A 23,792-nucleotide genomic window follows, 5' to 3' on the forward strand; every position below is an offset into this window, starting at 1 on the left:
TCTCACTGTCTGTAACTCTACCTCTAAAATAAATTTTAAAAAATGGCTGTAATGGCCAGTACTGGGCCAGGCTGAAGCCATGAGCTTCTTTCAGTTCTCCCACATGGGTAATCAAGGACCTAAACACTCGGGCCATCTTCCACTGATTTTCCCAGGTTATCAGCAGGTAGCTGTATCAGAAGTGGAGCAGCTAGGACTCAAAATGGAGCTCATATGAAATGCTTATGTCAGTGTTGGAGGCAGTGGCTTTATCTGCTATGCCACAATGCTAGTCCCTACAGCAGATTAATTTTTTTACAGATTTACTTATTTATTTGAAAGGCAGAGTTAGAGAGGATGAGACACACACACACACACGCACACATACACACACGAAGAGAGAGAGAGGGAGAGAGAGAGAGAGAGATGTCTTCTATCTACTGGTTCACTCCCCAAATGCCACAACGACCAAGGCTGAGCCAGGCTGAAGCCAGGACCAAGAGCTTCTTCCAGGTCTCCAATGTGGATGGCAGGGCCCCAGACTTGGGCCATTTTCTGCTGCTTTCCAAGGTGCATTAGCAGGGAGCTGAATAGGAAGTGGAGCGACTGGGACTTGAACCAGTGCCCATGTGGGATGCCAGCACTGCAGGCCGTGGCTTTACCTGCTGCACCAACAGTGCTGGTCCATAGCAGATTCATTTTTAAGTTGATAATTTTGTATGGCCCACATGCCAAATGGCCCTTGGCCAAAAACAAGGTTCTCCAACCCTACTTTATAAGATACTCCTATCAGGGTGCCTGCCTTCTTCACCTGCCCATGTCCTCTTGTCAACTTAAGCCTGCTTTCTTGCCAGATCTCCTGACTTGGTCTGGTGCCCTGCTCCCCTGGCCTGGGTTTCTTTCTTTCTTTTTTTTTTAAAGATTTATTTATTTATTTGAAAGGCAGAGTTACAGAAAGGGAGAGGCAGAGAGACAGAGAGAGGTCTTCCATCTGCTGGTTCACTCCCCAAATGGCCACAACGACCAAGTGAGCCAGAACTGCACTGATCTGAAGCCAGGAGCTAGGAATTTCTCCTGGGTCTCCAACGTGGGTGCAGGGGCCCAAGGACTTGGGGCATCTTCCAATGCTTTCCCAGGCCATAGCAGAGAGCTGGATCGGAAGTGAAGCAGCCAGGACTCAAACCAGCCCCATATGGGATGCTGGCACTGCAGGCAGTGGCTTACCTGTGTCTCCCCCTCCAGCCAGGTGTCCTTCCCCAAGCTTCTCCTTCCTTTAACACCAAGGAACACTTTCCTTACCCTTTTGGCCCCTAACTCTGTGGGCCATCTTCCTTTAGCTAGCCATTTCCTCCTTCTATAACAAGCTCCCACCCTATCACCCTCTTGGTGGTTAGGCCTCCTTCCCTACTCCATGTCCTGGTCCACAGGCAGGTGCCCTTGCCCAGTCATGTCCCTTCCTCTGCCTGTGCCTTTCTACCCAACTAGGTCCCCTTCCCTAGCCTATTCTCTCTTTCCCTAAGATCTTTCCCTGTGGCCTGCCAAGGCCATCACCCCCATCTGGCCCCTTTGCCCACCTAAGCCTGTGTCTTCAGCCAGGCCACCTTCCGCAGCCAGCGTCCCTGGCCACCGTGTAGCCAGGTCCACCCCTCAACCATCCCCTGGCTTCCTCCTTCCATTACTCCATCTACATCAGATGGCCCTCCTCCAGCCTATGTCCCCTGGCCAGCTAGGCCCCCTTTCCCATCTGGGACCGACCATCTTTGCTGCCCACAGCCCCCTACTGGGCCAGGTTTCTTTTCCCAGCATCTTCCAACCTTTCAAGCCTGGGGGCTCCTTAACTAGTCATAGCCGCCCGCCCCCCCGCTTTCATCCAGTCCTCCTCCCCCAGACAGACTCTACTCTCAAACCAATGTCTCTCTCCCCAGAGAGAGGAGGACCTCCTGGGGAGGTCCCCTTCTCTCTCCCTCTCTCTCGTTTTTTTTAATAACATTTAGCTTTTTTTTTTTTGACAGGTAGAGTTAGACAGTGAGAGAGAGAGAGAGAGAGAGACAGAGAGAAAGGTCTTCCTTCTGTTGGTTCACCCCCCAAATGGCAGCTACGGCCGGCACGCTGTGTGATCCGAAGCCAGGAGCCAGGTGCTTCCTCCTGGTCTCCCATGCGGGTGCAGGATCCCAAGCACCTGGGACATCCTCCACTGCCTTCTCGGGCCACAGCAGAGAGCTGGACTGGAAGAGGAGCCACCGGGACTAGAACCCGGTGCCTATATGGGATGCGGGCGCCGCAGGCAGAGGATTAACCAAGTGAGCCACGGTGCCGGCCCCTCTCTCTCTCTCTCTCTCTCTCTTTTTTTTTTTTTGACAGGCAGAGTGGACAGTGAGAGAGAGAGACAGACAGAGAGAAAGGTCTTCCTTCTGTTGGTTCACCCCCCAAATGGCAGCTACGGCCGGCACGCTGTGTGATCCGAAGCCAGGAGCCAGGTGCTTCCTCCTGGTCTCCCATGTGGGTGCAGGATCCCAAGCACCTGGGACATCCTCCACTGCCTTCTCGGGCCACAGCAGAGAGCTGGACTGGAAGAGGAGCCACCGGGACTAGAACCCGGTGCCTATATGGGATGCGGGTGCCGCAGGTAGAGGATTAACCAAGTGAGCCACGGTGCCGGCCCCTCTCTTTTTTTTTTTTTTTTTTTTGACAGGCAGAGTGGACAGTGAGAGAGAGAGAGAGAGACAGAGAGAAAGGTCTTCCTTTTTGCCGTTGGTTCACCCTCCAATGGCCACTGTGGTAGGCGCGCTGCTGCCGGCGCACCACGCTGATCCGATGGCAGGAGCCAGGTGCTTATCCTGGTCTCCCATGGGGTGCAGGGCCCAAGCACTTGGGCCATCCTCCACTGCACTCCCTGGCCACAGCAGAGAGCTGGCCTGGAAGAGGGGCAACTGGGACAGGATTGGTGCCCCTACCGGGACTAGAACCCGGTGTGCCGGTGCCGCAAGGCGGAGGATTAGCCTATTGAGCCGCGGCGCCAGCCCCCTCTCTCTCTTTTTAAAAAGATTTTATTTATTTTTATTTGAGAGAGAGAGTTACAGACAGTGAGAGGGAGAGATAGGTCTTCCTTCTGTTGGCTCACTCCCCAAATGGCCACAAAGGCTGGAGCTGTGCCAATCCGAAGCCAGGAGCCAGGAGCCAGGCACCTCCTCCCGGTCTCCCATGTGGGTGCAGGGGCCTAAGGACCTGGGCCATCTTCAACTGCTTTCCCAGTCCATAGTGGAGAGATGGATCAGAAGTGGAGCAGCCGGGACTCGAACTGGTGCCCATATGGGATGCCAGCGCTGCAGGCAGATTAACCTACTGTGCCACGGTGCTGGTCCCTTGGCAGGTCCCTTCTTTTTCCAGACACCTTCCCCCAGCAAGTGCCTTTTGTCCAGGTAGGCAGCTTGCTCCAGCCACGTCCTCAGTCAACAGCCACGGACCCCTGAATCATCGACTGTATTCTTCCAAACTGACCTCGTGCCCCTGTGAATTGCACCTTTACGACGAGCCTTCTGCAGCTGGTGTCTGCCCAGTTCTCCACCCACTCCCACTCTGGGTGCCCCACCTTTCCCAGCTCCACAGCCCTCCCCCAGCCTTTGCCCTGCCCCCATTCAAGCCCTACTCAATGGCCTCGGCCTGAGACCCCATGCTGGTCCCCTGCTCTAGCCAAGCTCTCTTCATCGCTGCCCTGTTCCCCAGCCAGCTCCCTTCCTCAGCCTGTCCCACGTGCCCCTGCTCTGCTCCATTCAGCCGCCTTGGGCTGTTTCTGTCCCCTTCCTTCTCAGCCAGGCTCCTCTCGAGTTCAACTCCCTTCTCCTGCCTGTGCACCCTGCCCCCTGGCCCCCAGAGAGCCTGTTCCTGTTCCATCCCAACCAGTACACTTGTTCCCATCCTCATAAAAGGCTCTCTTACAGTGCACCCCCAAACCAGGTTTTCTTCAGGTTACCCTCTGCTTAGCTAGCCGGCCAGCCAGTTGAAACTTACTCTGATACACACCTGTACACAGTGAGCTGTTTGGCAGGATTTCCTTATCCGTATTTTGGGAACACCCCAAAAGAAAACACGGCAACACTGCCTTTCTTCTGGCACCACAGTCCTAGCCTGGTTAGGTTTTGAGAGGAGGGGTTTTCTTTTCATACACAGCATGGAGACTATCCGGGATGTTTTTCACTGAGCAAAGAGCATCCTTTCAACTAAGGAGAGCACCAAGATAAAGAGTTCCTTCCTAATTCTTTCCCAGGGAAATACTCCAGACTCCAGGCCACCACCAAGACTGCAGGCCCATTTCTCCTGCCCCGCAAAGCCTCAGTGAACACTCCCAGCTCCCTAGGCCCTCCAGAGTCCTGTGCTGAATTGGATTCTGAGGTATAAACGCTGTAGGAACCCAGTCAACTACGCAAAACCAGAAAACTAGGTATTTTCTGAATTTCTTTTATTTTCGTAAACAACTTGCATTTTTTTTTGGCTTGCACTTAACGTGCTTACACATTTTTATCTGTAGAACATTTGGAAGGTACAAAGATTTAAAAAAAAAGAATTTAAGTGACCTCACAGAAATACAGAAACTGAAGATTAATTTTTGAAAAACCTGTTCACTGCAAATAGTTTTTACTATTCTTTTGAAAAACTCAAGACTTCAACAAGTCTAAAATATCAATAAAAGTATATTATTCACTGTTTTCACTTCATGCCAGCTGTTGATACATTAAGATGGATGAACCATTTACTTTTTAAAATTCCCCCTTTCAACACACTTCCAAGAATTACAGAAGTTATTAAGGTTAACTGTTTTACTCATATCAGGTAACATGAACCGGATCAATTAACTGAATAAAGTCATAGCCTTTTACACTTCTAAAAGGAAACAATCAATTTATATCTTGACCACTTTCAGTAAGTTAAACTGCCTATCAGTTTGTCTCTGCTTCACACTAGCATAAAAGAAATTAAGATGAGATCTTTTCCGTATTTCCCACATCACCTAACCCATGTTTACATCAATTCGCTTTCTATACTTAACCCTTAACAGCTGCCATCTAAACTTACCAAATGCAATGGGTTTAGAACTTAGCAAACATCTAAACAACAAAATTAACTCAAAACCACACAAATTTTGATAACGAAACCAAATAGTAGCGAAGTTTTTGTTCAGAACTTGCCACATCTCCTGAGCAGCCCGGCAGAAGCAAACAAGCAACAGACGTCAATATACAAAAAGCAAATCAAAGAATGGCTCCCACTCTAAAAAGAAACAAAGAAAAAGCAAACCTCAACAAAAGGCATTTACAAAGCACTTTGATCTCACAGACTTCGAGTTTCTCGAAGTCATTCCATACAAACGGGAACATCTTTAGACATTGGGTTAGCCTAGTGAATTATTTTTCCCCGAAATTCAAAATGCATCCAACCCGAAGTTTCCGAATTTACCCATTATCTGCAACAGGACCCATTGTCAGGGGGAGAGGGGAGCAAAGATCCTGGAGGAAGAGGTGAAATGGTGCTCAAATCAATGGCTCTCAGGGAGCAGCACATGGTGGCAGCTTTCCTCAGAGTCAATGTCAAGGGCCGTGTGGCTGGAAAGCAGCGAAGCCCAAGGAGTGAACAAGAGAGGAGGAAAGGGTAGGGGCGGGGAAAGTTGGGGTGGGGGTGGGGGTGGTCGGCAAATTTGTCAAATTAAGAAAAACAACCACACACACACACAAGGTAAAAAACAAAGGAGGAAAAACAATACCATGGAGCCTACTGAGAGGATGCGGCAGCGGCTTCGGTTTCGGAGTAAACAGCTGCGGCGGCCGTGGCCGGTGCGGTGGCGTCTAGAAGTGGCGCGGTGTCATGGCGGCCGAGGCGCCCGTAACCTCGGGGCCCGCCGCCTAGACCAGCTTCACGGAATTGTAGTGCTCGCCGGCGACGCAGGCGTGGCGCAGGTAGACGAGGGTGAGCGGCTTGGTGTTGTAGTCCTCCCCGATACTGAGGGCGGGCGAATCGGCCCGGATCACCTCGATGGGGGTCTGCAGGATGTGCGACAGGGCCCTCAGCTCGAGCTGGGTGCCCCACGAGGCGCGTCTCACGATGTCCTGGCAGTATTTCAGGAAGTCGGCGTGTGCGCAGCCGTCGCAGATGTCGGGGTTGCTGAAGAACGGCAGGAAGTCGTCGACGTGCTTCTGCATGTACTCGGAGGCGCAGTGACGAAGGCTGTCCACAGCCACAAAGGACGTCAGCTGGTCTTGGATGGCGCGGTACATGCAGTGCCCGTCGGCCGGGATATTCTTCATCTCCAGATTCTTGGCGCGCAGGATGGCAGCCAGCTTCTCCTCCTCCTCGCGGCGGTAGCTGGCCAGATCCTCCATCTCCAGCACCTCCATCCTCTCCTCATGCTCCTGCCGGAGGGCTGCCTTTCTTTTGAGCCTTCGCTGTGCTCTCGAGAGGCACAGTGACTGGTTCTCGAGAGCCATCCTGGCCAGCCCATCAGTGACAGAATCGACGTTGCTGCTGCGGGAGCGCCTCTCGAAGTACAGCTCCAGCTCCTGCTGGTGCTTCTCCTCCATCTTGGCCTCGAGGTGGGCCATTTCTTGGAGAAGCTGCTTTCTTCTCTTTTTATCATTCTTTGGGACTGTGTGCTTCATGGCCTGGATGCGGGCCTGGAGCTCTCTCTCCTCGCGGCGCTGGCGCCGAAGGATCTGCTGCTTGTTGCGCTCCATGATGTTTAACGGTAAGTGGGAGTCGCGTTGGGTGGCAGTTGGCGCCGCCTACCAGGGTACAGGTCTTCACCCTGGCCAGCCGAAGCGCTCTGTTCGTCTCACTTGCCGGGTGCCCGCACCCCTTTCATGTCCCTCTCTGCCATTGGGCTCTGTTTCTCTATGGCCACACCCTGATACACCTGGCACAAGGATTGGCGGTTGGGAGGTCCTAGGGATGCCCCCAGTTACATTCCCCACCCCCCTCAACTCGTGCTTCCGTTCGTGGAATTCAAATATCGCCGTGGGCTTTTGCCTTTCCGTGACGTGTACCCTAGTTACTGGGCGTGGACAAGTTTTCATTGGCTCTTACTGCCTGCTTTGGTTCCAAATCTGTACACAACACAGGCGCCGCCATGTTTGATAACCTTGACACACACTGGTACTAAACCATCAACTGAATGTGTTCTGAAGCCAGAATTGGCGTCCCTTCGTTACAAATAAGCTGACCTCTCGGCTTGTGCCCACAGGATGCGCCTACCCTAAATTCGCGTTCTCGGCCCTTTCCTCCCAAAACTGGGTTCCCTGTGATGTCCATGAAGGACCACAGCCAGTGTTCATCAAACCACTTATTATTTATTAGTATTGAGTATTTTTTCTGATTACTGTGAGTCTCTAAAATTTCTGAAGAATTTACTGTGATTACTTAGTTCTGATTATTTTGAATCTCTAGAAGTTCTGATTAAAAGGAAAAGCACCCCCTCCTCCCTCCCCGCCCTGTCCCCCACCCTGCTCTGTGATGAACAGGATTCCACTGCCCCCTGTCAGAACCCTGCTTGGAGTTGAGCTGCTCCGCTTCCGAGTCAGCTTCCTGCTAAAGCACGGGGAAGGCAGCAGAAGATAGCTGAAGTATTCGAGTCCTTCTCACCTACTGGGAAACTCGGATTGAGTTCTGGCCCCTGGCTTTGGCCTGGGCCAGCTCCGGCCGTTGGAACTATTTGGGGAATGAACCCCCGGATAGAAGATCCCTTTTTCTCATTCTGTCACTTTGCTTTTCAAATAAATAAAATAAATCTTAAAAAAGAAAAAGCCCCAATATTTCAAATATTTTCTTATGCTGCCCCACCCTGCCTTCCAATCCATGAAGACCAGAGTTTGTATCTCTGTTTATTTACTCTTCTTGATTTACCTTAGTAACAATTTTATAGTTTTGGCATGTTAACTTTGTGAGTATTTTTGTTAGATTTACACATAAGCATGCATTTCTTTTTTTTAAAAGATTTATTTATTTATTTGAAACTCAGAGTTTCACAGAGGCAGAGAGAGAGAGAGAGGGAGAGAGAGAGAGAGAGAGAGAGACAGAGAGAGAGACAGAGAGAGAGGTCTTTCATACACTGGCTCACTCTCCAAATGGTCACAGCAGCCGGAGCTGGGCCAATCCAGAGCGAGGAGCTTCTTCCAGGTCTCCCACATGGGTGCATGGGCCCCAAAACTTGGACCATCTTCCACTGCTTTCCCAGGTACATTAGCAGGGAGCTGGATTGGAAATGGAACAGCCGAGACTCAAACTGGTGCCTATATGGGATGCCATCAGGGCAGACAATGGCTTTACTGGCCAAGCTATGGTGCAGGCCCCATGTGTTTCTTTTTACTAGAGTGATTGTAAATTGTAAATTTCAACGTTCATGTGCTCATAGTGAGTATATATAAATACAGTGGACTTCTACATGTTTGTTTTTGGTCTATGACCTTCATAACTAACTTATTAATCCTAGCAGGTTTTTTTAGGAGGGAGGGTAGATTCCTTGGAATTTTTTATGTAGGCAATCATGTCTACATAAATATTCAGTTTTATTTTATTCTTGTTAGTCAGTATGCCTTTTGTTTTGGTTTCTTGCCTCATTGTGCTGGTTAAAACTTTCAGCACCACATTAGGTAAGAGAGTTGAGAGCAGACAACCTTGTTTTGTTCATGATCTTGGGAGAAAGAGTTTGTTTTTCACCATAAGTACGATATTAGCTGTAGGGTTTTTGTAGATGCTCTTTATTTTTGTTGTTATTGTTGTTGGCTTTAAGCTTTTTATTCAGTGAGAGAAATGTGTACTAAGGTGAGGGCATTGTTTAGGGGAGAAAGAGAGGTCTAGAAGTTAAGTTGGGTCCATACCAAGCAGAGAGCCAGCCAGGAGCAAGGCGCATTGTAGATGCTCTTTAATAAACTGAGGGCTTACCCATCTACTCCTATTTTTCTGAGGGGTTTTGACATTAATTTTTGTTATTTTTCTGCATTAATTGATATGTTCATGTGATTTTTCATTTTTAGCCTGTTGAGATTATAGTTTATGTTGATTGATTGTTGAGTGGTGAATCAGTCTCACATTCCTGGAGTAAACCTCATTTCGTCATGGTTTATTATTCTTTTTATGTATTGCTGATGTTTATTGGCTAATATTTTGTTAAGGATTTAAAAATCGGTATTCATGAGGAATATCTGTATTTTTGGTACTATCTTGCTTATTTTTAGTATCAGGGCAATATTAATAACTTCATAAGAGTAATTTGAAAGTGTTCTCTTCTCTTCTATGTTTTTGGGAAGAGATTGTGTAATCTCAGTATTAACTCTTCTTGAAATATTTGGTAGGATTCTCCAGTGAAACCATCTGGACAGAGAGATTGCATTTTTCATTTGTTTGTTTTGGAGTTTTAAAATTACTAAATCAAATTATTTTTTAAACAGGGCTAACAAAATGATGTATTTCATATTGAGTGAATTTTGGTAGCTTGTGTTTCTGAAGAACTGGTCCATTTCTTCTAAGAAATAGAATTTGTCTGTGTGGAGTTGTTTGTAGCATTCCATTATGATTATTCAATATTTGGAGGATCTGTAGTGATAGTCCCTGCTTTATTGCGGATAATGGTACTTTGTGTCTTCCCTCTTCAGTTCTTTGTTCTTTGTCAGTCTTGCTAGAGATTTTCCCATTTATAGAGCTTTTCAAAGAAGGAGCCTATTGTTTCATTGACTTTCCTTATTACTTTTCTCTTTTCTTTTTTAAAATAAAGGTTGTTTATTTATTTCAAAGGCAGAGTTACAGAGAGAGAGACAGATAGAAAAGATCTTCCATCTGCTAGTTCATTCCCCAAACAGCCATGGCTGGAGCCGGGCGGGTCCCTAACCAGGAGCCAGGAGCCAGGAGCTTCCTCTGGGTCTCTCACACGGGTGCAGGGGCCCAAGCACTTGGGCCATCTGCCACTGCTTTCCCAAGTGCATTAGCAGGGAGATGGATAGGAAATAGAGCATCTGGGACTCAAACTGGCACTCATATGAAACGCCGCAGCACTGGTCCCTGCTTTTCTGTTTTCACTTATTGATTTCTGCTCTTTATGATTTCCTTCCTTCTTGCTGTGGGCTTAATTCGCTCTTCTTGAGGTCTCGAGATAGGAGCTTAGATCGTTGATGTCAGCCTGTTCTGCTTTATAAGGCACACTTTTGGTGCTATAAATTTCCTTCCTAGTACTCTTTTAACTGTATCTCATGAAGTTTGGCTATGTTGTTGCTATGGTTTGGATGTGGTTTGCCTGCTGAGGGCTCATCTGCTGAACAGTGAAACTTTTAAGAGGTGGGGCCTAGGAACCGGTGCTATGGCGTAGCAGTTAAAGCTGCCACCTGCAGTGCTGGCATCCCATATAGGCACTAGTTCAAGTCCCAACTGCTCCACTTCCGATCCAGCTCTCTGCAATGGCCTGGAAAGCATTAGAAGATGGCCCAAGTGCTTGGGCCCCTGCTCATGCGTGGGAAACCCGGAAAAAGCTCCTGGCTCCTGGCTTCGGATTGGCCCAGCTCCAGCCATTGAAACCAATTGGGGAGTGAACCAGCAGATGGAAGACCTCTCTCTCTCTCTCTCTCTCTCTCTCTCTCTCTCCCTCTCTCAATCTCTCTCTCTCTGCCTCTCCTTCTCTCTGTGTAACTCCAACTTTTAAATAAAATAAATAAATATTTTAAAAAAGGTGGGGCCTAGTGGAATTGAATCAGATCATGGGGTATTTTCCTAAGAAGGTGGGACTCAAAGAAAGTATTAATGCTGATGTTACAGAGTGAATGAATTGTTGTAAGAAAGAGCAAACCTGCCCCCTGAAGCTCTCTCTGGCTTTTGGTTTTGCTATGTGAGGCTAAATAGTTAGGGTTGCTAGATCTTGGATTTGCAGCCTCCAAAATTGTGAGCTAAAGACACTTCTGGTTTTATAAAGTACCCAGGCTTGGATATTTTGTTAGAGCAACAGAACATGGACTAATACAGTCATATGTTCATTTTCATTCATCTCAATGTGTCTTGTTTGTTTTCATTGAAACTCTTTGACCTCTGGATCATTTAGAAGTTCATTATTAGCTTCTAAGGGTTTGCCTATTTTCCCATTACCTTTCTTTTTTTTTTTTTTTTTTTTGACAGGCAGAGTGGACAGTGAGAGAGAGACAGAGAGAAAGGTCTTCCTTTTTCCATTGGTTCACCAGCAATGGCTGCTGCGGCCGGCGCACCACGTCAATCCGAAGCCAGGAGCCAGGTGCCTCTCCTGGTCTCCCATGTTGGTGCAGGACCCAAGCACTTGGACCATCCTCCACTGCACTCCTGGGCCACAGCAGAGAGCTGGACTGGAAGAGGAGCAACCAGGATAGAATCCGGTGCCCTGACCGGGACTAGAACCCGGGGTGCTGGCGCCGCAGGCAGAGGATTAGCCTATTGAGCCGAGGTGCCCATTATCTTTCTTTAATCAATATCTACTTTGATTTCTTTTTTTAAAATTTATTTATTTGAAAGGCAGAGTTTGTGGGGGAGAGAGAGAGAGAGAGAGAGAGAGAGAGAGAGAGAGAATCTTCCATCTACTGGTTCATTCCCCATATAGCCAGGAGCCTGAAACTCCATGGGGATAAACTTTTTTTAGGGTTCCACTGCCTGGGAGGGGGAGGGGTGCCTAGTTCCTGCTTCCTCTGACACTTACAGGGTGAGAGATGGGCAGCTTTACCCTTGGGCAGTGGGGAAAGTCCTGACTTTTCCACTGTGTCTTCTCTAACATTGGCTCAGCGGAGAAAGGGGCTATCTCATTACTTCCAGGTAGAGGTGGGGTTCCAGGCCTCCCACACTGTCCCCACAGACATAGTGTGTACTTGTGGATCTTATTGTCTGCCAGGAGTAGTAGGGTGACAGTCCCTGTTCCCTATTTGACTTTCTCTGACATCACCCCAGCAGGGGACTAGGGAGTATTGAGCCATGTCCTTACAACCGCATGAGAGTAGAAATCTAGCTCCCGGCTCAGTCTCTGATAGTGGGCCTAGGGCCACAGTTTTTATCTGGTTTTGGCTGGACCAGAGTGGTTATTGTCTACCCATGTTTTGTCTTGCTGGACAAATCCTTTCCTAGTCCGTTGCTCTGTGCCTGTTAGTGTTGCTTTGGTTGCCAGCTTCTTCAGTTCTAGTTCTGGGATACAGAAAGCAAGAGGAACATTCAAGTCAGCCCTCTCGTCTGAAGGACCCTAGGTGTCTGCCTTCTTTCACCTGTCAGAGTCGTCTTGTGTTTGTTTTGTATAGAGTAAGCAGGGTTTTTCGTGGCAATAGCAAAAGAGGAATAGGGCAAAGTATGTCTCTTCCATCTCCTCCTATCTTATTTTGAATAAATAGAAAGACTTCTTACCCTGCCTTGCTGTCATTTACATGTTTCAAAGAAATTCAGTGCTAGAACGTAAAGTGAATGAAAGCAATGGGGATTTTAGGAAATCATTAGGCTGCTCCTGAAGGAGACATCTTTTGGACTGTGACAGTGTAATAGCAATGGTCACACAGAGTCTGTTGCAATCAACGTTGCTTTTGCAGATTCTGCAGGTTCTTTGGAATGTCAAGCCCCATTGCGTGGGTTTGTTTCTGTGGCCTGAAGTGCAGAAAAACCAGTTTGGCAAATGTTGAGTTTTACTGTCTGCAGTCTGTTAGGGAAACCGTAGTTATTCTAATATCAACTGTGCCTTTTCCAGCTCTGCACTGAAGCCTCCACCCCCAACACACACTCACCCACCTGCAGGCTATGAGCCAACCGCCAGAGCATGGGCCTTGACTTGGATGAGATACCTGCTCTGCAGCCATCTCTCATAGCTGAGCTTTGGATAAGAATTACATGACAGGGCGTTCAGGGTTGCCTTTGCCAATAGGAAGCCCTGGAAATGATGACCGGTCATCTTGTTAATTAACAACAGACCATCTTGTTGGTGCCAGGTTATGCTTCCGCAGTTGGTGAGGTGGGAGGGGCGAGAGAATGACCACAGCTCTTGCACAGGGCTGTGCTCTGCTCAGCGCCTGGCCCCAAGGAAGCCAGTAATTAATGGCAGTTTCCTCCCTTTGCTGTATCCCAGGCCTGCCTCCCGGCTCCTGCTCCCAATTCCATACCCTCACATTGGGCCCTTTTCTACTTCGTCACCCCCATTCTTGCTCCCTTTCAGAGGCCACCAGAGATGGCAGTTTCCATGGTAATCAGCACCCTGGTTAATTGAGAATTTAAAGGTCCCTAGGTGTTGATCTAGACTGGCTTTCTGGTCTACCTTGGAGGGAAGTTTCCAGTGAGCTCCAGGGCTGTTGAGAAATCGTCATACATAAGCCATTATATCCAAGTCATCCTAATTAGACACAACCACACACAGTGTCATTGGTGCCTCAAGAGAGGGGATGTGAGGAAATCATCACACTCTGTCCCAGACTCACAGTTCCTGTGTGTCTGGAGTCACTGTCTTCCCAGAACTCACCGAGCAGGGACTTTATTACCCTGCTGCAGCCCTGCAAACGGGAGGAAAGGGGGCGTAGTAGGTTGGGCAACAGGCAGCAGTTTCAGCAAAGGCTTTTGAGTAAGTCAGTGAGGAGCTGCTCTTTCCTCATTCTCCCTCCCTTACCTTTAGGTTCTAAGCCACAAGAGTTCTCCTGCTCTGCTCGCACCTGGTTTCCATACTGACCTCAGCCTTCTTCTGGGCCCTACTCCTGCCCCTGACCTGCTTTGCTCATTCATTCAACCGCTATTTATTATCCCTACATGGTACCAGGCATGGTTCCAGGCACTGAAGATGAAACTGAACACACCAGAGACCCCTAACCACAAGGACCTTGGAGCTGGGCTGCTGTTGTGACACGGTGGGTTAAGCTGCCTTCCGGCTGCTCTGCTTCCGAACCAGCTCCTTGCTAACGTGTCTGGGAAGGCAGCGGAAGACGGCCCAAGTGCTTGGTGTCAACCAATCTGGTTTCATCCATGATGCCTCTCACAAGCCGGCAGATGCTACATCCAAAATTCAACAATGAATGCCTGACCCTTGGAGGAGCTTATTTGACAAATCTTCCTGGCTACCTTGGCTTGTGGCCCTTCTCACTCCCCCCACATAGCAAGTTTTCTTCTTCTATCTCTAGGATCATGCCTCCTTCAGTTGCTGAAGGACTTGGTTCACTCAGTGGTCAAAAACCTCAGTCAAACCCATGTCAACAACATCCTCCTGCTGAGGGACGTCCAGGACCAGCCGCTGACCCAACCACTTCAGTCCTGGTACCCAGGGAGAGGGAAACGCCTCCCTGACTATGCCACTCTCAGCAGGAAGCAGCCCTTGAGCCCATCTTCACACCCCCTCTTCCCCACCTTCCCTGCTCCCCCCACTAAAACGCCTTTGACAGAACACCAAAAGTTTTCTCTCTATATATGTGTATTAGGATGCTGGGTTTGTCAGGATCTGCCAGACTGCGGTGCATACATAGTTAACCACACACCTGGGAAGAGACGCGGCCTCAGCAGTAACTTCTACAAGTGCCCTGCCAAGAACATCACAACCCCCAGACCAATACATTGTACATGAGTACTGATGTCTGCTCTCTTCTTTCCCTGCAACTTGTCTTCCTGTACCCCCTGCTCTCCCTATTATGATCCACAGACAGTTGTTGATAAGGTTTCTCTTCCTGTCTGGCCGCCCACCCCCACCACAACACCTCCTGCAGGCCAGTAGCTTAAAAGGCCCCCCACCTGCTGGCCTCCTGGGCTGAAGCCTTACTTCAGAACCCCCTCCGCCACCTGTTGTCCAGGCAGGCTAAAATCCTGCTTTACTATGCTGTCCTTTCTAAAAATAAATATATTTTTTCTGCTTTCTTTGGACCAATATGGTAAACCTAACATTTGACCAGGATGGAGCTCCTGGCTCCTGGGTTTGGCCTGGTCCAGCTCTGGCTGCTGAGGCTGTTTGGTGAGTGAACCAGCAGTTGCAAAATCTCTGAGTCTCTCCCTCTCTCTTGTGCTCTCTCAAGTAAATCTTTTTTTAAAGAGCTTAGAGCCAAATAGAGAAAGATTTAAAAAAAAAACTACATATTAAAATGAAGAATTGGTCAAAAGGTTCAGTCTGAGGCCCCTGCTGTGCCATAGTGGGTTAACCCACTGCTTGCAGTGCTGACATCCCATATGGGTGCCACTTCAAGTCCCAGCTACTCCACTTCCAATTCAGCGCCTTACTAATGTGCCTGGAAGAGCAGCAGAAGATGGCCTAAGTGCTTGGGGCCCTGCACCCACGTGGGAGACCCAGAGGAAGCTCCTGGCTCCTGCCTTCAGCCTGGCGCAGTCCTGCCTGTTGTGACCATTTGGAGAACGATCCAGCAGATAGAAAACCTCTCTTTTTCTCTCTCTCTCCCTCTCTCTAACTCTGTCTTTCAAATAAATAAAATAAATATTTTAAAAAAAGATTGTCTTAATTTTTTTGTACAATTTATTTATTTATTTGGAAGGCAGAGTTACAGAGAGAGAGGTCTTCCATTTGTTGGTTAACTCCCCAGATGGCCATAATGGCCAGGACTGGGCCAGGCAAAAACCAGGAGCCAGGAGCTTCATTCAGGTCTTCCACATGAGCACAGGGACCCAAGGACTTGGGCATCTTTTGCTGCTTTCCTAGGTGCTTTAACAGGGAGCTAGATTGTAAGTGGAGCAGTCTGGACTCAAACCAGCACCCATATGGGATGCCAACGCTGTTACCTGCTAAGCCATAGTACTGGCCTCCAAGACACCTTTTTTTAAAATGTAAGTTTGAAAGGCAGAGAAAAATTTTACATGTGCTAGTTTACTCTCCAAAAGCCCACAGTAGCCAGGGCTGGGACAGGCCAAAGCCAGAAATTGAGGAACCCAATCCAAGTCTCTCATCCATGTGGGTGGCAGGGGCCCAGCCATTTCAGCCACTACCCACTATCACCCAGAGTAGACTCAGCAGGAAGCTGAACTTGGAAGTGGAGCCAGGACCCGGACTCAGGTGCTCTGACATGGAATGTGGGCATCCCAAGCGGTGTCTTAACCCCCACCAAATGCTGGTTCCTGTAACCTCCCTTTTGTTGTGGGTTCCTGTTCCCAGTTTTCTCCACTTCAGGGACTTTTACTCAGAGATCATAAGCAATTGGAGTGTCCATGCTTGCACCTGTGAACCCCTTGAAAATGAATTAAAAACTCTAGTCGTCGTGGGGTTGTTCTCTGGAGACAAGGTCCACAGCTTCCCCTAAAGGGACCAAGGAGACAGAAGTCACAAGCCCATCTATCTCTGGAGGGGCCTTGGGAGGTACTGGTTTTGGGGGCAAGTAGAGCAGTGGGCAGAAGAGGTTCCTGGACATGTCCATGCAGTCCCCTCCTGCCCACATGACACATCATCCAGCAATTGACTTGGCACAGTCTTGATCATAACTCCTGACTCCTTTTCTCCTTTTCTTCCTTACTCATGATCTATGTGCTCAGCTTCTCCTGTCCCTTCCACAACTACTAAAGAATCACATGAGCATCCACGAGACTCATTACTGTCACCAGTGGCATGAGGTGGGAGAAAAGGGTGGAAGAAATGGCTGTGGGAAGGCCACAGATCCCACGAGCTCTTTGGGAACAGGAGAGGTCCACATTGCCCAGCAGGGCAGAAGAGTGCCCATTTTCAGTCATCTGAGTCACTGATGCCCCACCCTGGCACCTTTGCACTGAGTCATGTTCAGCCTTTCTTCCCTCATCACTAATCTCCTCTTTTAGTTTCTTAGGCCTCTTGATCTTGCCTTAGTTTGCCAAATGTGAGAAAGGGAAAACTGATAATAGGGACTCCAGGGGCCTCTGGAAAGAAAAAAAAATACATGATTGGACCCTCCATGATGGATCCCATGATGGAGTCCAGAGGGAGGTGAGATGGGAGAAACAAATACAATTTAATCTTCAGATGTTGAGTCCGCAGAAAGGAACTGATTGTGTACTCTGCAACCTTCTGTGCCAGATTACTCTGATGGCAGCCTCCTGATTAATTCGGGAAGATGACCTCATTAGCCCAAACCCAGACCAAGCAGACAAACTCCATCCTTTAGAAATGCATATTAATCCAAGCCAGGCAATATTGAGCATAAGCTTTTTGGGGCACACATCCTTCCAGGGCGGGTAGCCCTTCGGGGCAGTGCCTTCAGGGCATCCCTTTTGGCTGCTGGGAGTGCTTTTTCTGCCTTCTTCAATAAATGCCCTTCACTTTGCACGTTTTTTCCTTGTCTGTGTACCTCATTCATCGTGGTTGTGAGACATAGAACCTGGCCGAGAAGAGACACTGTAACCCGGAAGGCAGCAGCACTCATTGAGGGATCTGGCAGAGAAAAGCTGTAGCACAAAAGATGGCAATGCTCGATAAACCCAGCAGAGAGAAGCCCTGACTTAACAGCAGAAGAGAGACTGTAGCACAGAGAGCTCTAATATGGGAGCGATGCTGCTCCTGAAGCATCCTGGGAAGAGAAGCTGTCACATCTCTTGGGGATGAGACCCCCAAGACCTGAGTGGCTGGAGCTGCAGACTCCTCCTGCCACTACTTCTACAACACTGACACTATCTAGAATAGCTAGACACCCTGAGTAGCAGGCCTCCTTCCTTCAGAAGAGAGGAGTGGAGAGGGTTGGGTGACAGGCATGCAGGAAACATTCCCCAGCACAGCTGGAAGAGTTTGAGTAAACCATTTAGTGTAAGGGATTGGGGCAAGCCTGATTTCTGGTGTGGCTCAGAAATTGGGGGTGACGTACAGATCTCCTCTGCCTCTGAGTGGGGTCTGCTATCTGGATGTGAAAGATAAGGTCTGGTTGCCCCGCCATAGTGTGCCAACTGCTTTGACCATGGGATCCTGGGTCATAGCATTGTCAAATTTAGCAAATAGGGGGCCAGCACCATGGCACAGTAGGTTAATCATCTGCTTATGGTGCTGGCATCCCATACGGGCGCTGGTTCTAATCTTGGCTGCTCCACTTCCAATCCAACTCTCTGCTGTGGCCCAGGAAGGCAGTGGAGGATGGCCCAAGTGCTTGGGCCCCTGCACCCGCATGGGAGACCAGGAGAAGCACCTGGCTCCTGGCTTCGGATCAGCGCAGCTCCGGCCATTGTGGCCAACTGGGGAGTGAACCAAGGACAGAAGACCTTTCTCTCTGTCTCTCCCTCTCACTGTCTATAACTCTATCTCTCAAATAAATAAATAAAAAATCTTTAAAAAAGGAAACAAATTTAGCAAATAAAGATATAGGGCTCGAGCAAGCATTTGGCACAGTGGTTAAGATGCCTGCATCTCATACCTGAGGACCTGGTCTGAGTCCTGGCTCCTCTGCTTCTGTTCCAGCTTCCTACTCGTGTGCACCCTGGGAGGCAGCACATGATGGCTCCAGTACTTGGGCACCTGCCACCCATGTGGGAGACCAGGGTGGAGTTCCTGACTCCTGGCTTTGGCCTTCCCCAGCTCTGGCTGTTGTGGGTATTTGAGGAGTGAACCAGCAGGTGAAGGATATCTATCTATCTATCTATCTATCTATCATCTATCACCTATCTATCTCTATATCCCTATCTCTACCTCTCTATCTCTCTTTCAAATAAGAGGAAAATAAACAAAACTTTTTGAAAAGATGAATTTGTACTTCTGCTATAAACACAGTGAATGACTTGTCCGAGTCATGGGTTCCTAGCGCTGGAGTTTCTGATAATAGCTCTTTAATCCTCTGGAAGGCTTCTTCCTGCTCTCCTGTCCAGTCAAGTGGTCTGTATCAGGATCCTTTAAAGCCTCATATAAAGGTTTAGCTGTAACCCGAATCCTGCAATCCATATTCTACAAAAGCCCGCCCTTCCGAGGAATGTCCTTAACTGTTTTCCTTCTCTGTGGCGGCCCTGTACATAATATAGGCTCCTTTATCTTCAGTGAAAAACACGCTTTCCTGGAGTCAGAAACTATCCTTAGTATTTTACCTCTTGTCTAGAAACCTGAGTTTTGGTTGGGAAAACTCTGTACCCTCATTTTCTAAAAGTTTAATATCTGGAGTATATCTCCATCTGAGTCCTTGGAGGGACTGCGAATGAGAATATATTCTACATATATAGAATTGCTCCATTCTTTAATCTGAGTTAAACATAGGAACAATTATCTTGAGGGAAGATAGCAAATCTTTCAAGCAAAGGAGTTGGACATTCAGACATCACCAAGAACCAGTGCGAGATAAGAACATCTTCTATTTGACAAATCAAAGGCAAGGAGAATTTTCTAGAACAAGGTTTACCATCAGCTCCCCATCTATGTTATTATTAAACACTTGAAATGCTATTTTTTTTTGCCATCAAGCTCATGGTAGGTCCCATGGCCATTTCTGAAACTGTACCATTGGGAGTCAGTCCATAGGAATGCATGCAAAGCTATGTACTGAAAGGTCTCTGTAGAACTTGGAAAGATGAAAGTAGCTATGGCTCTCCACGTGCCTTGCTATGCTTAAGCGTGTGACATAAATCTCTTGTGTTAGGTGAGATCTGGTGTTGCAGGATCTTTTGCCCCCTAACAGGTGGGGTTCCCTGTTCCAGCCCGCTTGGGGGCTCCCTTGAAGGTTGATTTAAATCTGGGGTATTATCTTCCCTCAGTGCCCCTCGAATTTTTCTAACCATCGCACTTAGGGTAACTGACCACTAGGGGACAGTCACCATCACTAAGATGCCAGTACATCGGAGGACAAAATTACAGATGATAGGGGCATTTTTACAGTAACCTAAATGAGCTTGGGGGCTGTCACCACCACCAATAGGGGGCACTGTACTTCGTGCCTAGAGGCTAAGGTCCTGGGTTATAGAAACCAGCATAAAGCTAATACCAGCCATCAGAGTTTTTTTTTCTCAAAACCTGAAGCCCCAGGGCCCCCAAGAATTCTTGGGGGGCTTGCATTGCCATGCCTGGGTATTTAACATCTAGGGTGCTTTAAATCCCACACCTGGGATAAGGGCTCCAGGGTAGTGTCGGCATCCAGTCATCTTCAGATGTTGGAACTGAGAAATCCCAACATTCATATTTCCTGAAGCTAACCCCTGCAGCGAAGGAGGGCTTAACTATGCATGAGCTATTAGATCCCATTAGGTTAGCAGAAACCACATTCATATGCCAGGAACCGAAAGCCAGCTGTATTTTAAATCTGCTTTCATTGTGGCTACTAGTTGTCCTAGAACAGGGAAGTTGCAATGGCTATGCCCAAGCCCTAACTAAACTGTAAGTAGGCTGGCTGCCACTCAAACCTGGCTAGCACTGGCCCACTGTTCGTTGAAAGGGAGGGCTCCACTTCTTTGGAAGCAAGCCCCACCCTGTCTGTGCTGGGTGTAACAACTAGATAACAGGAAGTGGCTCTTTGCCCTCCCTCCTTCCAGTAAGCAAAGGGTAGGGGTGGAGAGCCATGCAGTGAGCAGAAGACAATATGGAGGACAAAGCCAGGTCAGATCCCTGTTATCCAGCAGTGATGGCCCAATGCTAAAAACCGACCTGTTCCACACAAGGCACTAGCTCTAAAAATACATTGCCTCCAAAAGGTGTACACTTCAGTACAATGTTCTCAGCCCATGTCTGGCAAGGAACAGTCTTATAACAATGTTTCCAGCCTGAGCCTGCGGCTGACCCCCAACAATTACCAAGGCAAAAACCAAAAGCATAGGGGGCAGGTGCTGTGGCGTAGCAGAAAGGGCCACTGCCTGCAGCACCGGCATCCCATGTAGGCATCGGCCTGAGTCCTGGCTGCTCTACTTCCCATCCAGTTCTCTGCTATGGCCTAGGAAAGCAGTAGAAGATGGCCCAAGTCCTTGGGCCCCTGCACCCACATGGGAGACCTGGAAAAAGCTCCTAGCTCCTGGCTTCATATGAGCTCAGCTCTGGCTGTTGCGGCTATTTGAGGAATGGAAAATCAATCTCTCTCTCTCTCTCTCTCTGCCTTTCAAATAGATAAAATATTTTTTTAAAAAAAGCATAAACAGGGGCCTGCCCTGTGGCATAGCAGGTAAAGCCGCTGCCTGCAATGCCAGCATCCCATATGGGCGCCGGTTCAAGTCCTGACTGCTCCACTTCCGATCCAGTTCTCTACTGTGGCCTGGGAAGGCAGTAGAGGATGGTCCAAGCCCTTGGGCCACTGCACCCACGTGGGAGACCCGAGGAAGCTTCTGGCTCCTGGCTTCTGATCGGCACAGCTTCGGCCATTGCAGCCATTTGGGGAGTGACCCAGCAGATGGAAGACCTCTCTCTCTCTCTCTCTCTTTCTCTCTGCCTCTCCTTCTCTCTCTGTGTAACTCTGACTTTCAAAGTAAATAAATACATCTTTTTAAAAAAGCATAAACACTTGCATTTAAAAAGTTCCCTGGAGACTCTAAGGACAGAGAGGGGAAAATAAAACCTTTAAATTGATCAAGTGATTTTCCCCAAAACATGAAAAACACTGCAACCAAGGTTTATTCGCACACTTCCATTTTGAAGTTACACACTCCTGGCTGGCTTGCCAGTATGATGTGGGCAATGAACTAATTAAATTTTATTTAAAAAAAGATTTATCTATTTTGAAAGTCAGAGTTACAGAGGGAGAGAGAGAGGGAGAGGGAGAGAGGGAGAGACAGAGAGCTCTTCCATCTGCTGGTTCACTCCCCAGATGGCTGCAATGATCAAGTCTGGGCCAGGCCAAAGCCAGGAGCTTCATTGGGGTCTCCCTCATGGGTGGCAGGGGCCCAAGATTTGGGCCATCCTACACTACTTTCTAGTGCATTAGCAGGGAACTGGATCAGAAGTGGAACAACCAGGACACCAACCAGTGCCCATATGGGATGTCAGTGACACAGGCAGCAGCTTTACCCACTACACCACAATGCTGGTCCCCTATTAAAATTTAAACCAGGCTCTTGTCTCCCACAAAGATAGAAATGCTAAGCCAAGATCGGTGTTTTGTGCAAACCAGAGCAGTTTATTTGGCAGTGAGGGAACAAACATACATTTACGTGCAAGTATGGACCGCCCTACACAAAGAAATCCAACTGAATGGGCCAAAGAATGACCCACAAACTAAGGAGCAAAGGGAAACTGAAAACAGTACCTGCAAGAGGGAGGCAGGGGAGTTTTTTGTTTGTTTGTTTGTTTTTTGGCAGGGGAGTTTTGAAACCCTTCCATTCGTGGACTGAAGTTCTTGTGCCGAAAGAAAAAAAAGAATACTAGTGCTGAAGAGACAGGTATGGTGGCTTGTCATGAGGTCCACGGCAAGAAGAGACTGCCCACCTGCCTTCCACTCCTGTTATTGTTAGGAAAATGGCGCAGTTTTATCTATGGCGCGATCTACACCCTGACACCATCCTAGGCTCTAGCCCCCACCGCCATTGCTGGAAGCCAGGTGGCCATATGGCCCAACCATCGGTGTCAAGCTCCACCCTAATCCTAATAGGATTCACTGCTCCTACTTCCCTGCCCGCCCTCCGGCAAAGTTTTAAAAGGACCTGTTCCTGAACACGTGGCTCTCTCTTCTCTCCTGCTCGTTCTCTCTCTTAGCTTGTTCCCCTCTCTTGGTTCCTCTCGCTCCTCTCTCCTGACTGCTCTCTCGTCTCTCTCTTCTCTCCTCTCTAGCTCCTCTCTTTGCTGTCTCTCTTACGCTCTCCTTCTCTCTCTTTTTCCTTCCTCGCCCTTTCCCTCCGGTCTGCTGGGTTTTCCCCAATAAACCCTTTCCCTTACTCCGGTGTTTGGTGTGTTTTGTGGTGGCCTTACATTGGTGCCGAAACCTGAGACCTTACAGTTATAGCCTCTGTGCACAGGTCTTTGATGTAAGGTGCATTGTGGGAAGGCAGACATTTTGATTGACAGGTAAGGAGTAGGGGCTTTCAGCTTGGCTCCCTTCCAGGTGAGGCCTCGCTGACCATGGCCCAGACTTCTCCAGTGCTGAGAGACATGTCACTTTTGCATTTGCACTGGCAAATAGGGTGGGGTGGGGTGGGGCCAGGGGCAGGCCCTGAGCCACTTCCGCTTCCCTAACCATATCCCACGTCAATAGGAGCCAGGAACCTCATGAGAACTGGGCTAGCCCTCCTGGAAACAAAGTCAGTCTAATGGGGAGACAGATCTGGGCCAGCAGGCCTTTCTGTGCCTGTGAAAGTCCCCGTGAGCCATGTACTCTGCAGGGAGGTGGAGTTGGTCACGAAAGTAGGTGTTAGGAGAAAAGGGGGAGCCTGTGACAGCCGCCCTCTGCCTGAAAGCTGCCCATACGTGGCATTTGGCACAAGTCACCACCTCTGCTCAGCAGCTGAACTCACCTCCTCAGTGCCCACACGGTTAAGGCCAAACTCCTCATCCCGTGGTCCAGTGTGTTTACTTGGTGAGCCCTGCTGCCTTTCTCAGTGTCACTTCCTACCATTGCAGCTATGCCGGTGAATTGCACTCAACACCCTCCACTTTGTTTCCTGTGCTGTGGAGAGGGACAAGAAGGGACCCAGTCCAGGGCAGGGCCCGTGGACGGCTTCCCCTCTGGAGGCATCTGAGCCTCAGAAAGGAGGCGGTCCCAATGAAGCCTCTGCTTTGCAGGAGACATCACCTGTTATGTAGAATCCCATCACTCTCCACTTTCTTCACTACCACCAACCTGGCCTGAGCAGCCGTTGACCTTCACAGCAGGTTATTTGCCATAGCCCCACAAAGGTCTCCTCTTTCATCCTTGCCCCTTTAAAAACATAAATTGGGGCAGATGTTGTAGTGCAGTGGTTCAGCCACGACCTGTAAGTCCCGGCTGCTGTATTCTCTATCCAGCTTCCTGCTAATGTGCCTGGGATAGCAGTGGAAGATGACC

At 48.8% G+C, this 23,792-nt stretch overlaps 1 protein-coding gene across 1 annotated transcript; it reads right to left on the reverse strand.

Moving 5' to 3' along the window:
- Window positions 1-5,873: 5,873 nt before the first annotated feature.
- On the reverse strand, window positions 5,874-7,275 carry OTUD6A (OTU deubiquitinase 6A). The gene is made up of 2 exons (XM_062183088.1): window positions 7,219-7,275; window positions 5,874-6,749 (listed from the first exon to the last, which is right to left on the reverse strand). Exons 1-2 carry the CDS (start codon window positions 7,273-7,275, stop codon window positions 5,874-5,876), a joined length of 933 nt encoding a protein of 310 aa, XP_062039072.1.
- Between the last annotated feature and the right edge of the window lie 16,517 nt (window positions 7,276-23,792).

This window comes from Lepus europaeus, chromosome X (genome assembly GCF_033115175.1).
Source record: "Lepus europaeus isolate LE1 chromosome X, mLepTim1.pri, whole genome shotgun sequence".
Classification (NCBI taxonomy): domain Eukaryota; kingdom Metazoa; phylum Chordata; class Mammalia; order Lagomorpha; family Leporidae; genus Lepus; species Lepus europaeus.